Source organism: Scophthalmus maximus, chromosome 21 (assembly GCF_022379125.1).
Source record: "Scophthalmus maximus strain ysfricsl-2021 chromosome 21, ASM2237912v1, whole genome shotgun sequence".
NCBI lineage: Eukaryota > Metazoa > Chordata > Actinopteri > Pleuronectiformes > Scophthalmidae > Scophthalmus > Scophthalmus maximus.
Window position 1 is genome coordinate 638,631 of NC_061535.1, and position 17,507 is coordinate 656,137.

Here is a 17,507-nt window from a genome sequence, read left to right on the forward strand (position 1 = left end):
ATAGCGTAAATATAGCAATGTGAGTGAATGAAATAATGTAAACACAGTTACTGTTAGATGTTTCATGAAACCATGATACAACCTCATCATGTACAACGAGGTTGTATCAAGCTCAAAGCCCTGTTGTGTTTAAGTACAGACTCACAGAGCCACTAGCATGGCAACAGACTCTTACCCGTGATTGCCACCACAGACTGCTGTCAGCTGCAAAACTGCTCTCTTGACTGTACTTTGATTAAGATTTTGAAGTGTGTGTGTGTGTATGTGTGTGTGTTTTCTATGACTAGTTTGACATCTGACATGCTGTTAGACCCATTGCATTATTCTCAGTTTCACTGACGCTTGTTCTGCCTCAGGAACTGAAAAATCTGCTACTTTGTCATCTGCTGCTCATACTCAACACCTCCTCTGCCTTTGTCTCCCTGTGCAGTGCAACAGAAGCAGACGCTGGAGAAGGAGACAGGCATGAAGATAGTGGAGGCTGGCGTTAGTGATGTAAGTTATTCTCACCCAAAATATCTGTTGCGAGAGTTGGTGTGCTTGTGATGTGTGAGTCCTCTGCTAAGGCTATTGGGACAGGAATTACCTGTCCTGGCATCCATATCGTACCTGTGTCTTCAGTTGGGTAGCCAAACACTAATCTTTAATAGCACCGAATTCCAAACATGTCCTTTTAAGTTTTCTTTGATTACCATTCGCCGTATTCGTTTCCTTCACGTCTTTCAGAGCTGTTGTCTCAATGGCAAATGAAATACAACAAAACAAAAAACTGATACATTTCGTGACACTTAAAATAAGTGTTGATCATCGCCTCAGAGCAACAACAACTGGATTATCTTGAGTGCTGTCACTTTATGAGGAGCCCTGATGCTCCTGTGACATATCCATTGGAAAAAAATAAGAGGAGAACATGGAGGGCACTCAGGATGATCCAGATGTATTAATTCAACACTGATAAATATTCATATGTATCAGAGGTAAGGATCTAATCAAGCACCCTTTGAGGCGTCATAGGCTTCCATGCTTGCGTAGTAAATGAGTTTCTCTATGGAAATGAGACAGGCAGCCTCAGACCCCTCAGCTGCCCTGATCATAATGCATGCTGGGGCCTAAATGGATGTGCCCTGTGCATTGCAGGACAGTTGCCATTGGCAACAAACTTCACACTCTGTATAGACAAGATTATTTTCCTGTGTCCGTCCTTTCTATGCTGTCTCCTCTTTGGTGTCACTGCCTTTCTTCACCCATCTGCCTCTCACTTACAGTATATCTTTTTTAGCACCACATTTTCTCTCATCTTATCCCACACTCTGTCTTTATCATGTTATCAATTCATCAATTATCTCTGATTCACATTTTTCTTTTCATTTTTCTTCACTGTGACTTTTGTCCTGTTCTTTGTCTGTCTCTCCTTACCTTTTTTTATTTCTTTTATTCTCACTCAGACTAATATCTGCACTATTCCAGCAACTGGTACAGGGCTGTTTGGCTTTTTGGGCCTATGATAATTAGCTGCAATAATAGCCTCTCCAGGGGAGCAAGGGTGAGGGAGGGATGGATGGAAAGAAGGAGGGAGGAAAGGAAGAACCTAACTTCTACCTCATGGGGAGAAAATCTACGCCAAACTGTGTTTGTAGAAATGCATGTTAAGGAAGCGCAACATTTTCAGTACTACAAATAAAGAGTTGGCAGAGAAAACTCGCTCAGAGGGTGTTTTAGCTACAGCATTAATGTGGATGTGTTGATCTCACCAGTTTGTATCCAAGAAGTGAGGATTTGAGGGTAAGTTGTGGAAAATAGTAGCTTTTGACTGGAGAGCCTGTGGAGGGGGCTCTTCAAATACATTAGTTTAAAAAGTGTTGAACCAAAAGCACACTTTCAGTAAATTGCAGTAAATTGACCACCGTTGTGATTGAATACATACTAGAGGTTGCAGAAAGGATCCTCTTTATCCTTCTCATTTGTGGCAGAAATAGAAATACGCCAGGTGAAATTGCTCGGTCGATCCATAAGTGGTAAGAAATTAATCAAAACTCAGGAATATGCCTTCTACAGACAGTGTTCTTTCTCTGAGCTTGTCTAAAACCATTGCTGTGGTTGGTATAATTAAGTCTTATCACTGGCAACTGCCCCTCCTTTCTTTTTACTGAAGAGGTGACAAATGACAAAACAGCTTAGAAAGATGTCCAGATAGAGCGAACATCAATAGCAGTAGATGCAGATGAGGATAAGTAAATGTCAAAGTGGGGGGAAGGAGACATCAATCAATAGGCCGAGCAATATCTACTCCATTATAGATCGCAGGCATGTCGGCTTCCTAAAGAGAAAAAAACTACAGAAAAATGACTACTTTGTTTTTATAGGTAATATATGTCTTAGGTAATATAAGAGCTGTACTCTTGTGGATGGCAAATGGAGGTCCTCTCACCACAGTCCATGAGACCTGTGTATGAGAAACTGCGAGAAGGAAAAGAAATGAAGTGGACAGAAATTCATGGTTGACATGGCCTTTTGCAGCTTTAGCACTAACGGGTTACACTTTCTGTATTCTTGTTGCATTAAAGCCATAAATACAGGTATCCACGCTATTATCAGTCACATAGTCACTCCTAAGTGTGGTAAAGAACCCCTGGCAAATCATACCACACGTTGGGTCCTCGTCTAAAAGGCACAATGCTCTGCAACTGTGCATCTCTTGCCACAGCTGCCCCCTGCGTCCTTGTATTCTCTTTCGGGCAGGAAGGGGTTCGTGAGTCACCCAACCCCAAGCTGGAGACATCAACCAGGCACTAGGCAAAAGGGTTGCTATCGCTGGCAGCCATACACACAGCATGGCTGGAACCAGTAGGGAGTGAAAAAAGGAGAAGCAAGGAAATGATAAGGAAGGGATGCTCGGAAAGATGTATTTTGAAAGGGTCTTATATTTTTTGGAAACCATTATGATTAGGAAAAGAAAGAATATCCTTTCCTCTGAAAGTCCTTACTGTAAGGCCAAAAGATAGAAGTATAACAAATTTAATGTTGGAAATAATAGCTCATTGTATACTAAAAAAAAATCTCTAAAATTATTTAACGAGGTCAAACTTCTCTGTGCCAATACTTCCTGAATCAAGGTCTTAATAACTGACGGCTTGTTCTGCTATCCAAGATTTACTTTAAGAAGAGTGCGCAGAAACTTTATTCTACAGAGTATAAGACAGCTCTCAGATTTGAGATAGCAAAACTAGACTCAGACAGTTGTTGGGAAGATATTGTCTCCTTTGTATCACATGCTCCGTGTCAACATCTTTTAAATTAACATTTGCAGAATAAAATATTCTTATACACCTGCTTCATTAGAAATTACATCCTTCCTGCATTTAATTTTTAATTAAATGTAGGAAGGATGCAGCTCCAGATTAGGCCTTGATGTACTGTATGAGATGGTCCCCATGTGATTAAGTTGGTAGTTAAATCAAGATTCTGTGACATTTTGACAGCAGTCTTATGTTCGAGATAACTCTGGCAAACTGCTTGTGTGAAAAGGCACTCATTAAGCATAGAATTCCCTGAGCTGCATGTCAAATGATTATTCAACCACTAAATGCAAGTCATATATGGCAGGCCGGGAGTCTCTTCACTGTGCATGTGTGTATTTTTTTATGGTAATATTTGTGTAGCTGCAGTTTCTATCCGTAACACCTATTGTAATTGGTATTTAAAGGTAGTTTTTGTGCATTGTGCCTGACTGCTTATGTGAACCCAAGTCACTGGTTTTCTCATTTGATATCTGCTGTTGCAACGTAAAGGAAGCAGGTGGAGGTGAAATCAACACTCGTATGTAATCCTGTCATCGGTCAATTTCGAGGAATTGTAGGAGAATGCCACTGTCTTATGATGGTCAAAAGCTCACATTATATTTCTAATCAAAGGACTAAGAATAGAGGCACAGAGGCAAAACTCATCTCAGAGAAAGGTCACATGAAATGATGACCTCTCACAATGGATTTGAAGGCTTTCTTTCCAATATCCTGTACCATAATTAATGCAAGGGCACATCTTTTTGAAAATCTTATGACAAGCTTCTCTGAAACCATACGATAGTGCATCAGGTTTTGACCATTATTGTATAATATACTGCATTTAACAATATACGGTTGAGTATATGCTGGTGGCATGTTTCTAGGGATTAACTTATTGTGGCAGTTATTTTTTCCTTATTATTAATTTTTATGTCAAGCTCAAATGCAATGGAAACTCAAGATACAAAAACTACATTTTCACATGATAATGTACTCAAGGGGAGCCAGTAATTTCTGGTTCAGTCGCAGGGATGATGGTGGAACCTTTTTTCACATACTTATTTCCATATTTTTGTGATATCCTGTGCAACGTTACCAGGCTGCATCAGTGCATTTTGCTTCCCTTCAATCAACAAAGCCTGAATAATGTAGCACATACGACATAACAACAAATACCAAATGCAACCATCAGGAAATGCAATTGCTTCGAGCAAATGGGACAAATAATTTCAGAAAGGACTTCAAAGGAAAGCTATACTGACCATTTCCTCCAGAGAGAAGAGAAACTCAAGCTGAAATATATAAATAACTGTGATAAGAGCTGTATAAATTGATATTGTACCAGCATGTTTATATGCTTTCCTCTTGTTGTTGTTTTTGTAAGCTGTTTTTCACAAGTCACAAGATGAGAAATATACAGTTTTATGTTAATTTTGGGATATGTCATTTTCAATTTTAGCCTAATTCCTCAGAGGAAATGAAACTGGCTTAGTTGCATCTCAAGGTATATGTTCTAACTAACCATTCTTCTGTTGTATAGTGCGTACATGTGTATCAGCCTGTCAATTCCATATTGGCTCTCAATTACCTTTCCACATTTACAACCTATCCAGTCTGCTTCCGACTCTGTAATGAATCCAAACAATAATAAAACGGACGGCCATTAAAATTTCAGAAGTGCAAGAAGGCCGGTCTGGTTTTGAAAGTGGCTAAAATGCCATTACTGTGGCAGATCTGGATGCGAAATGTCATATTGGAGCAGCCCCACTGTGCCTGCAGCCCTGAGTAACACTGCCTCTTTGGAGACTCCAGCTGCCTCCCACAGATGAAAGACCATCCAGCAGCTCTGTTCCTCAGCAACCTTTTACCATCACCTGACCTTTGGACTGCAGAAATGCCTTTGATATTATGCCATGCAGTTTGGTATTTGCTTCTCTATATCATGACGTGTGCTCTCTCCTGGGTAAGGGTGGACTTGTCTGTTTTTAATGGGTGTCAAAATGTAAGGTGTTTACTCTTCTACCTTTGCTTTTTTGTGTTCCACTGCTTTTGTTGAAGATAATGTACAGTAACTGTGTATAGTTGACGGTACTTAAACGTAAGTCGTTGAAAAACCCCAAAAAGCTCAAGGCCAATGCTTTACAGGTTTTATGGATAGTTTAAAGCAAAAATCAACTGATGGTATAAACCATAGTCACGTTCATTGCTTTCAAACATCTATTTTATGACTTAATTCCAGTCTGTGATTTCTCAAATTTCCCACAATACCTCAAGGTTGTGCATTTGCTCAGAAAGTCCTGGGTTCAGACTGTGGCTTATTTCTGTTTTGCTAAGCTTATGAGTTTACGGCATTTTTGTGATTCAAATCTCCTTAAATTGTTAACAAGGATTTTTCTCAAGTTAATGAGTTTCTAGCTCAGCCATTTTGGGGGTACAGAGAGACCTATATGAGAGCCACAAAACTCAGCTGCTGGATACATTCTTGCAGTTCAAGTTGGCCAGCTTTATGTATTTTTAAAGGAAATAGGGACTGACTGGACAGCCTGCTTCTTCCCCTCTATCTTGCTGTAAATTCCCTATAGTGATCAATGAATTTAATAACACCTGTTGTCAGACAGCTTATGATTTCAGTGCTACTTTTAAACTGTTTACAGTACATAGATTGTCACCAGAGAATATATATCCTAAAATTATATATGCAACACAAAATCTATAAAATAACTAAAGATATATCAGTGTTTAGTGACTATTGAATTTTTTAGTATTGCACACTTATCTAAACAAACAATTGCTATACCCTGCCCCCATTTTTTACAGTTGCTATATCAATCAAGTTCAACTCTCTCTCATGGCACATTTGCCAAATTTACAACTAAAAGAAAATATTTTTTAGAACAATTGATTTTAGACAGAGTTGGGCAAAATCCTCTTTCCCAATTTCCATATAATCTTCTCAGCTGTGGCTGGCAGATTTTATCAGTTGTGGCTAGCTTGCTAATTAAGCCAACATTATTTGGCATCTTACTTTCAATGTATTCAAACTGACTCATATCACAAAAAAATGCACTTGACGGCTGGATATCCCACTTTCAGACTAAGGCTAATGTAGAGACTAAGTTATGATCAATGTAGAAGGCATGTTAAGAAGGAACCTGCATTGTTCTTGTATTGCAGATCAAAGTTAGTTAGTCCGAATACTGTACAGTATATGATAAGGAAAAATATAGAGCATTACAGAGGTTAGATTTATACTACCAGAAAATGCCTTTCAGGATTAGGATTAACCAATGTGTTTGGCAAATATAAAACAGTATCAGCTCACATTTTTGTCTGGTTATTGAAGTGAAATTTTTCCCCAAATTCAACAAAGCAGGATTAAAATGCTAATGCCTTTTATTGTGATTTAATCTATAATCTTATGTGGTTCTTGGGTTATGAGTCCAAAGAATTGTGCAACTCGTACTGCATCTGCTTTATCCCCACAATTGAAAAACTCCAGTAATGTGCACTTTGTAAAGCATAATGTAACGAAGATCAATACTGTCCACCATGTGCACATCCTGCAAGTACATTGTTAATGATGCCACACTTGTTTGAACAAAAGCTCTGCCTGTTTATTATCATTTGTCTGACTGGTGTCTGGCAGATGCAGTAACGGGGGTTGAGGGCTGGATGCCTGGGGGAGGCTGAGGGTAGGGGGAGTCCTGCGGTGTCCACAGCTGGATAGCATGGCAGAGGTTTTAAATGTCAACGTTGAAGGGGTATGTGGTTGCCATTTGGCCTGACAAGCTGCATGCCAAGAGACTGGCAGCGGGATGCAGGGGCAGCATGTTCCCGGTCCCGGTCTCAGAGCTCTCACCTTCTGCCATTTATCATGCGGCTTCTTGCCTAGCACATCTGGCACCTTAGCATTAGCTGGAAATGCTCTTGCTGCAGGCTAACTATTTGCCCCAATGAGGCCACTCCTATTTGTTTTACCAGTTTATTTTGTGTATCTTATAATTTAGTTTTCAGAAAAGAAAGACTATTTTTGAAGAAATGTAAGAGTTGTTTGAGTGTAGTTCAGAGAACTGCCGGGTAGATTTAGGTGCTGAATTACCCCTTTAAGAGGTGACACCGCACAAAAGAACCATTAAACTATTAGAATATGTTTATTGTTAAGACATTCAATAAAAATACACATTTCAGAATATTATTATATGATTATTATTATTATATCATTATTATTCATGTTGATCAATAAAGTGGTCATAAATGCCTTTTTAGTACCAAATTTCAAGTTTGTGGTTGATTGAAGCAGTAGATTAATTATTGCCCAGTGGGCACAGGATACAGAAACCACTTTGCTCTCAGTAAATTAAATGTAATCAACTGCCATATCATCTTTTATTGACTTTAATTGACTGTAATTGTGATTCCTGCTGTAACTGCTAGTTAGTTTCTGCATGGCAAGGTCACCTAAATTGCTTGATGCGCTGTTATGGTCTTTTATATGATAACCTTGACTTGAGAGGGTGCACGATTACCCTCTGTCTGTGGTGATAAGGCATAGTGAAACCAGACCATTCTGCTGCAAAGTGGCTTTTTATCACCTGGTTGTGTTCATTGCTTTAAAATAAATAAACTTGTCATTTGATATTTAAGTGACAAATATTCTCTATATTATACCTGTTAAAGCAACATGCAACAAGATTTCAGCAGAGACAGCTGCAAATAGGCGTTAACAATTATGGAAGAAAATAAATTATATTCAAATATATTATATACTTTTTACAGATACTTATTTATATATTATTTTAAAACTGTGATAACCTTGTATCTTGAAAAAGTAATCTCCTCATAAGTAAAGAAAAACAGCCTTTTTTTTGTAGATATGTTTTAACCCCAGGTTTGTAGATATATGATTTTTTTCAGGACAGTTACAATATGAACTTAAATCACCACTATTGAGGACACTTGCAGATGTATGGACTATGATTTTTCCTTTACTCTGATCTGTATCAGTTATTTCATTTTGTCTAATAAACATTACTGTGACAGCATCAATAACTGAAACTAATTAGGCCCTTTAGCCATGAACTGAAGATATATGTGTTTGCTGTTATATGATATCTTTCAACCTAGTATATGATGCAATCATTGCAAACAGCCGACATGTGAAAAAAAGGGGTGATGGGAATTTCGCTTTACGTATCAAAGCCATGTACATGTGTAAATGGCTGCCAACATACCTATTTACATTCACAAGCATGGTTGTCATGTTTTGGTGTTGGCAGCTAATGCACGGATGCATCTAATATCCAGCATGGTGTAGCTGGATACCTGCATAAAAAATAGGATTATATGCTCATAAACAGAAGCTTCTACAAGTAAACCAAGCCAGAATCAGATAGACATAAAGCCCAGATGAAAAATACAGCACAATTACATATATACAGTTCATGAGTATACACAGAAACAATACTGTATATAACTTTGATATTCCTTTCACAGTTTCATCCAAACCATTTATGAATTTTACCTAGAACATGGACGATATCATTCTGAGCTAAATACTGCAATTGAAGTACCATTATTCTTCAGTGACAGTCTCATCAACATCAAGACTAATATAAGAAATAACATTTCATTGTTGGAAACAACAAAAGGTAAAAGGATCTTTGCAAGCCAGGTCCATAAGCACATGCAGTCAAATGTCAGTCACTGTTCATTACATTATTCACTTTGAAGAAGGAGGAAAAAAAGACATCATCACAGCTTCTCAAAAAGCCATACAGCATAATTATGTTTGTGGGTGAAAATAGGCTAGATTGATTATATGCATTTACAAAAATGAGCTGTCAAAGTATTATTATGTTACAGAGCCATTGAAATCTTGACATAAATCATAATTCATTCTTCCTTCAGAATTTCTGATCAGCAATACATACAACTGTATTGTTTTTTCAGAGGTTGTGGTGTGAAGCAACAGGAGATGTGAGTGGCAAACCGGCGGCTGATACTGCACTACAGCTGTGGCAGCAGTCTCATTAGAGATTCAAAGAGGTTTCTTTTGACGAGCAGCACTGCTTGGTTTGGCTCGGGGGCAGACTACTCTTAAAAAAATGCTGGAGCTGTGAGACAGACAGACAGTGAGACATGCATGAAGGTTGTGGCGCTGGGCAGGCAGAGTGTCAGCTCTGTTCATGCAGAGGATTGTTTTGCAGTGCAGGCCCCTGACTCTCCCCCGGCTGATTGGTGTGGCTTCATTAGCAGGGGCTGCGGCGCCTCCGATTAGCAGTAATTAAAGGGAGAAATCAGAGCGCTTGCCTCCAGTCCAGACACAGCCAGTGCCTGTCAAGTGAGTGATCTAGTGTTCCTGGCCGCCTGCCACTCCAAAATCTCCCCCGTCCCTTTAGACTGAGTCTGGAGGAGAGGTACAGTGTGGGGTGTTGGTGTCCGAGCCAAGTTACCCCCCCAGTAACCCCCAGGGTTACACAGGCACACACGCCTCTCCCCATGGGCGCACGCTAGACCAGCGTTGTCATGGTGATAACAGCGGAAAATGTTTAATGAAGACACTGATGAGAATTTATGAGGCTGTGGCTGTGTGCATTTACAGGGATACGCCCCTTCGCCTATCACACACTGCCTCCTGTGGTTCTACATCTATATCTTCACTTATACAAGCTGTGGCGGATCATTCGGGCGTATGCTCAAGCAGGCGGCCTCAATATGCCGCGGGTCCACCAGCACCAAGGTAGAGTTGGAGACACATTGCGTTGGTTGTCCAATCTAGTAAATCCAATGCCATCAGAAATGTAGACTGTTTTCATTTTGTCTAAACTATATGGATCAGTATCTACTAATTTCTTGAGACACATTCTAATGGGGGCAATTTAAATACAAATTATGTGAGGGTACCTGTATATTCCTGCAAAAACGTGACCATAAAAAGTGTTGATTAACGCAATGGGCATTGGCTGAGTAGCCAAACTCAATCACTACTGTACCCATCAATACTTTCTCCACTTTGGCTGACAAATAGCATGGTGACTGGTTTTCAAGTTGGGATATTCCTTTTTTCGATTTAGTTAGTGTTTTGTGTTCTGCCCGTATGAATTGTGAAATGTGCCTGGCATGGTCAACTTACAAACCAAAAGGATTTGGGTCTCATTGAGTGAACTAGCACTAAACACCATATTCACCAGCAGTTCAACGGTTTAGCATACAGAAGTATGCTACTGACTTTAGTGAGAACACAAGTAGCACGTTCATCTGGAGCAAATATATTTATGTATAGGTATATAGTCACAGATGTATCTTAGTAGACACAACATAAAAGGCTGCAGATGCATACCTTCTCATATTGCATAATCATTTTAATTCAGTCTCAACTAAAGGTACAGCTATGCAGGGACCAGACACCACTTCATTGGTCACAACACATTCATAATTTTGGAGGCTCTTCTACAAGTTGAGCCCTCGAGTCTGTAATAAAATGGGTATCACTTTAAGGGTGTGTTATTTTCAGTGTACTGTATTTACTGTATATTAATAGCTCTTTGCAACACATTGGTAGCACACTGATTGCCATGGGAAGAAGCACCCGTCCACCAAGTAAAAACAGTGGATTCAGCAGCCTACAGCAGTGCTGGTGGCTTTGCTGCGCTGATCACACTTTGCAGTATTGATGGGTGAGAAGCTGGTGAGGGATCATTTTCTTCTTCGAGTCATAGCAGGAACTGCCACTGATCGATCTGTCTACAGAGCGTTTTTTGTCTATCTCTATATAAATGTACTTTAAGGCACGAACAAAGATACAAACAGAAGTGGTGCAGAGGCAGACTTCGAAGAAAATGGTATGGTGTACTTGTATTATCTGACATCTATCTTGACATGAGATTGTGTATGAATATCTTCTGTCTGTGGTGTTTGATCTTATCTGTCTGTCCCAAGGAAAACTTTAGTACTCCTAAAAATCCAATTCATCTCCACCTTATTCTGAGGTTGTGGTGGATTTTTAACTCTGCACAACTTAATACAGCACCACTGTGCTGTGCATACATGCAGCTTTAGAGGAATACAGTGTTCCAGAGGCTTTCAGATGGTTTGAGGACCAGGTATGGGCAGGACACATCCCATTGAACCCGTGAAGTCACTCTGTGCTCTCTTCTGAACACCACTCTTTGTTCCTTTAACGTCGGTTTCAGTATCTGAGTCTCCCAGCCCATTAAATCTCTTGTGACCGGGGTTTCAATTATGAATGCTACCTCTGACTACCTCTGTTATTCCGCGGCAGCCCACATATCCCTGCCTGCCACCACTCATGTGTGACTTGATGTATTGTCTCACTGTTTTCCACCCTTTCAAAATTAATTGCAGTTTTATCACTCCCGAAGATAAAAAGCCTGCTGAGAACCTAATAGTATAAAAGTAGTGTGGATTCTATTCAAACAAAACAATTAAAACCTTGGTGTTTTTCTCACTGTTTTGGATGAGATTTTTAGTGAAACTCCTTTTATCTCTTCACACAATAGATTACCTTCAATTACCTTTCAGGATTGGGTTTTTTCGTTAAACTCGGACCATACTTTGGCCACTTTATTTGATACCTTTTCTTGACTTTCCATCTACAGTATCAAAATAACCCTCATCAAAAAACTAAATCATCACTGATACTGAGTTCATTTTAGTTACATTTTTAGGTGTGAGTGCAATTTTCTAACTAAATTAATTTTGCCTGACATTTTAACAAACATGAACTTTACCCTTGCCAGACATATTGCAAATATCAACACAGCTGCAGGTAGAGAGGATCATTACTGTCAAGTAAAACCATTTGGGATTTAAAGGCCTTTACACACTGTGGGTGCGATGAATAGACAATGTGAAAATGGAAATATTTGTATGCGGATATTTTGCATCCAAACTATTCATACCAGCAGCAATGTGAATGTGTGACTGTTACAACACTTTGAAGGTTTAGTGGGTTTTTTTGAGGATTTGTACCATTTCTGAAAAAAACAATGACACACTGATCCTATCCTTTTCCTCACTTGAAAAGATTTCCCATTTTACAAGGTAGAGAAAGAGGAAATATCCACTGCATCATACAGGAACTGAAGCTTGACCTTGGCTCCTGACATATTTCAGGATCTTGGGGGGACAGTTTGAAGGAGGAGGCAGAGTAGAAGGCATTTGAGGAGGCAGAGGACCTATCAGGATCCTATTGACCAAGAGTGGTGTCTGGCAGTCTGTCTCAAGTAAGCTGTTGTGTGGCCTAAACTGTTGGATGATGCCTTTATTTGCAGGATGAAAGCTCAGAAAAATTGACATTCTGTCTTATCTTACTCATGACAAAAACAACAGTTTGAAAAAATGTATTGATGTGTGAATTGATTGCACACAAAAAATGCACCCAGTGCATCAAGATGGTTTGCTGCGCCTTACACAATGTATAAAAAAGAAGCTTTAGAGTATTACCTACAACAGAGACTAAAAAGGCATGGGCAAGATTTGATTAAAATTCTTATTCACGCTCAAACAGGGTTCTGGCAGTGAATGAATCTGTATGAATGTGACAGAAAAAGTGCAGTAAATAGCAGTGTTGTATGAATGTGTGTGAAGGGTTGAATGTGACTTGTCCTGTAAAATGCTTTGAGTGGTCAATAAGACTAGAAAAGTACTATAAATATAGTCCATTTACCACTCCATTTAAGCCCTCTCTCAAACTGTGATCGACCAATCATAGTTTAGCAAATGTAACAGTGGCTCTGTCATGTTTTGAATATCACTACATGTTAAAGTTATGAGCATGGGGCTTGCGTGAATTATATTATGAATGCTGAATGATACTCAGTGTTTGAAGTGGTTGTCTCCTCTAACACATGCTGCAGTTGTTAGTATGTTGGGTTAACCAAATTAGTTTCTACAGTACAGTAGTAACCACTTGTTAATTCCAAGGCCAAAGAGCTCATCATTTACTAATGATACATAAAAAATGACTGTGTTTGTGTTTCCCCACTGGCATCAGGTCCTGGATGCTATTAGAGTTTAGTGTAACATTAACAACTCTGTCCTGCTTCTTATTGAATTTGCGTTCGCACACCAGCAAGCGCGTACTCAAGACAGCATGGTGTGATGTCCTAACAAACCGATTTGTCCTCAAGTCTTTTCTCTTGTAATATTAAAAGTATGTAAGCTATACTGCCAGACAGGCTAGAACAAAATATGAGTAGGATGTTCTTCTTTTTATACCTAAAATGTATTAGCTCTAAACCTGCAATACAGTACAAGAACAAAGTTGTTTATTTCCATATCAACTCAAAAGGAAGGTATTCCTGTGTAGGGAACGATCAGTTGAATCAGTTGATGTGAAATTGATAAGAAAGCAGTGATGGCTTTGATGGTCATTTAGCGCTAATTTAATGTAGATTAGCCCATCATTATCATACATGATGAATAAGACTACAGTACATACTGTACAAATGAAGCAATTTACACAAGCGCACATGTTACTTTGTTGTCATCTTCATAGATTACAATGTTTTCTATCACTTTACAAATATGATTTGATTTCCAATGACGCCACTGTGCTGCTTCTTTTTGAAGTGCACATAGTTGTGGGTTTTCCTCTCTGCTTTAAATATAGTCGAGATGACAGGCATAGCATTTACCTTGATGTTTACTGCTTTTGAACTGCTTGGCATGGGCAATACCTGGCCTGGGATTCACATGCAAAAGCGACCTATTTGAACAAGCGAATCTGGGGAAAAAGAAATACCAGCATGACATGGTTGACACACACACACACACAGGCTTTGAATGGTTCCTCTCTGAGCGAGTGATGAGCATGAGAAAGAGTAATTCAAATGTTTCAAGTAAAACCCAGAAATGGGACTTTCAACTTGTTGTTCTCTCTCTTCCCCCCCTCACACACGGCAAGATTCAGTGCATTTAATATATTCAACTCATTGTCAAGTCTCTGCTCCTTAGGTGATGTTAAAAAGGAGGTTTAAACGGGTAAGCAAAGTGTCACTGTAAATGTTACATCTGTAAGTGCTGTTTTATGACTGGCAGGCAAAATCAGTGTGCAGTGTGCAACATAACAATATGCCAAAATGGCATCATTGTATTTGAGATTTACAAACCAAACTTTGGCTACAAATCACTGCTTTTGCAGACACACAAATGTGTTTTGTTTTGCATACATCTCTCTCTGCATTACATTTTGAAGCTAATCCTCCAACACCTTCCCAAGTGGAGCCACAGCAACAGATATTACTATGAATTACTATGCTCAGATATTACTATGAATAATTTATTGCACCCCATTTCAAAGAGCCGAGCAGAAATCCCAACTATTTTTGGCGTAACGGTATCAGGCGTTATTTAAGACTGCAGGTACACATTGCAGCTGTTGGTTTCTGGTACAGCAATGTAAATGGCATTAGCCTCTCACTGATATCATTATATAGTGTTTTTGTTACAGTATGTGCACCAGTGGCGAAGTGTGCTTACATATAAGCCTCACTCCCTGTCCTCTGCACGCTGGTTTTTCTCCTCTATTTGCTCAAATATGTGACATGCTTTGGCTTCTATGGGCTCAGGATGAAGATGTCTAGCTTGTGCACAGGCAGGTATACACACTCAGATTGTGTTGTGGATGTATAGTTTGCAAGAATGATCCACTAGCACTTCTGCACGTATATACAGATTGCACACCTTGGACAGACATGGAAATATTCGCAAAATCAAGCAAATATCTAGGCTTCTCAACTCACATGCATGAGCATCAGTGGATGTCTTTGCTCTGCTTTCTCAGGTGCTGCACTTGATCCTGACATTTGTTAAACATTCCTCATCCCCCCACTCCCAGCGACATGGTGAAGTACGGCATACCTCCTTCTCTCACTGTTTAAACACACTCGCTGCTTTTCCATCTTTTCTTTTATTAGAAATGTTGAAATATGTCATGGAGGCAAACACCAGAGCAGCGCAGGAAAGAGGACAGATAAGCCCTACAGGACTCACAGAGACTGTTCGAACATGTGTTACCCCGAGGAAGTACTTACAGCAGTACTGATAGGAACACACAGGCCTGACAGCATCTACGAACATCGCCAGTGACCACAAGAGTGAATTCAGTATGTTCCTGAATTGGCTGCTTCTGTAGGTTTTTGTGAGAAAGAATCGATGCACGTCAAGCCTCCCTGGTGTGATATCCATTAGCACAGGCCTCGCTGGAGGATGTGACATGAGTTGTGAAATTGTACCATGCAGTGCGTAGTAGTGGCTGAAATGTGTGAAAATGTGTCCATTTACGCAAGTTCAAGAAAAGGAAAACCCCAAATGCCAAAGTCAGACTTATCCTTCAAAGAGCAGGCAGACATTTTAATTTTTTACCTACTTTTTCTTTTACTGTGGTTTCAGGGGAATATCTTTATTTGGGATGAGTGTGGATTTAGAGCTGACAGTTGGGTGACCTGACCAGTAAACAGGGCTATCTTCCAGTTGATCAGAGAATAACAGGGTAGACATGATCGTATGGTTGACTTAATGTAGGGACTGGTTTTCTAGGATTAACTTCAACGGCCACGATAAAATTCTCCCACCGCGCATTACTCCTGCATCTGTCCCACAATAGTGCGACAGCGTTCATTGCAGCCCGTTCCTTCATGTACTCAAACTGAATGCTGCAAGATTTTAAAAAATTGCTTCTCAGATGACGGGTCGCCAAAACAATTCCGTGCCCTCTGGCTGGCTGAAACAGAATTTAGATTCTGAATAAGTCCTGATAAATGTGTGTTCAAATGTGCAGAAAGCATGACCTGAAAAGTGTCACCCCAAGGGTGGCTTAAGAATGAAAAAGGAAGGATCAGAGATTACATCAGGAAACAAAGAATTTAAGAGCATAAAATAGTAAAATGCACTGACAATGTCAGTTCTGCAGAAGCATTGTATATAGGTGTAGTATTGAAGAGTTTTGGGGATGCTGTAGAAAAAAAATTGTTGAGTCAGTTTGAGTGTGTTCTGCTTTAGATTTGGTTCCTGCGGGCCGCCTGGTTGGCTCTGCTTTTTGAGGGTGGGGTGGCGTCCGATGCGGCCACAGACCCAGGCTGGACAGCAAGCTCGTTTTTGTTCTCCCCTTCACATTGCCAACTCCAGCTGTCACACAGAGGGACAATAGAGAAGAGGGGGGGTGCTCCCTGAATGGAAAAAATAAACTGAAGAGCCCCCTGTCACACAGCCCCCCTCCCCAGGACTCGTCATCTGCATTTGACAGGACCCCCGTTCTCCTCTCTTCACCGCCCCTTTTCTTTTCCTTTCTCCTTTTCTCACCCTGTGCTCTCCATAATCCCCCTTTCTCTCTCTCTCCCTGCTAACTGCAGCTGTTGCTCTCCATTGGATCTTTTTTTTTTCAGACTGATTGCTAATTAGGATAGCATTTTAGTGAGTTTTATCTTTAAAACGTGTTAAACTTGCAATTTCCCTCTCCTTTTTTCTTTAGTCCAGCAGATCTTCGAGGGGTCCAGAGAAAAGACTTTTTAGCCAGTTAAACACAATTTACTGAGCATTTTTCAGACTGCACCCAATCTCCCGTGCAGCATTCATATACTTTACAACTACTGTACTGTGTGGTATAGCCTCTTATTATAGCGCTCACTTTGGCTTTGAATGCAGAAGCCTACTTTGAAGAATAGACTGCCCCATCTCCCTTATTCTGCTCACATAACTGAATCCCTGGGAGAGGGAGTGGAGGCAAAGGAGAGCCTGAGAAAACAGCAATTCACACACCAAACACAGAGACCCCTAGTAGCTCAACAAATGAGTGACTAGCCCTATGCCCATTCATATTGCCCCTCAGCCCGCAAGCCTATTAGCCAGGCATCGCTCCTTGAACATTCACTGTCGACAACATGTGGAGGGATCACTATAGCAACCAGTCGATATGACATGTGCAATGGACGGGGACTTCTGAGCTGCTGAATATAAGGAGGGGCTCAGCCTTAACTAAACGATCGCAAAAAACCCAAGCCCACCACCTCCCCATCTCTTTTCACTGGCACAGAGGCGCTGAAAGGACTCACTAGTGGGGCTTCTGCACATTCTTCCGAAGCTCGGAAAATCAGGCGGGCATATCCCACATTCTTCTTCCTATTCTTCTTCCCTCCGACTCGCTCCTTTTCTCTCTCCTTTTCTTCGTCCTCGTGTTGAAGCCGCGGTCTTTTGTTGGCGCTCGGG

General features: G+C 40.2%; 1 protein-coding gene across 1 annotated transcript in view; it reads left to right on the forward strand.

Moving 5' to 3' along the window:
• ptprn2 (protein tyrosine phosphatase receptor type N2) overlaps nt 1-17,507 on the forward strand; it is a 112,926-nt gene that overhangs the window by 68,301 nt on the left and 27,118 nt on the right. The window contains exon 11 of the mRNA XM_035619352.2: nt 431-495. Coding sequence (XP_035475245.2) covers nt 431-495 — 65 coding nt within the window. The remainder of the gene's footprint in view (nt 1-430; nt 496-17,507) is intronic.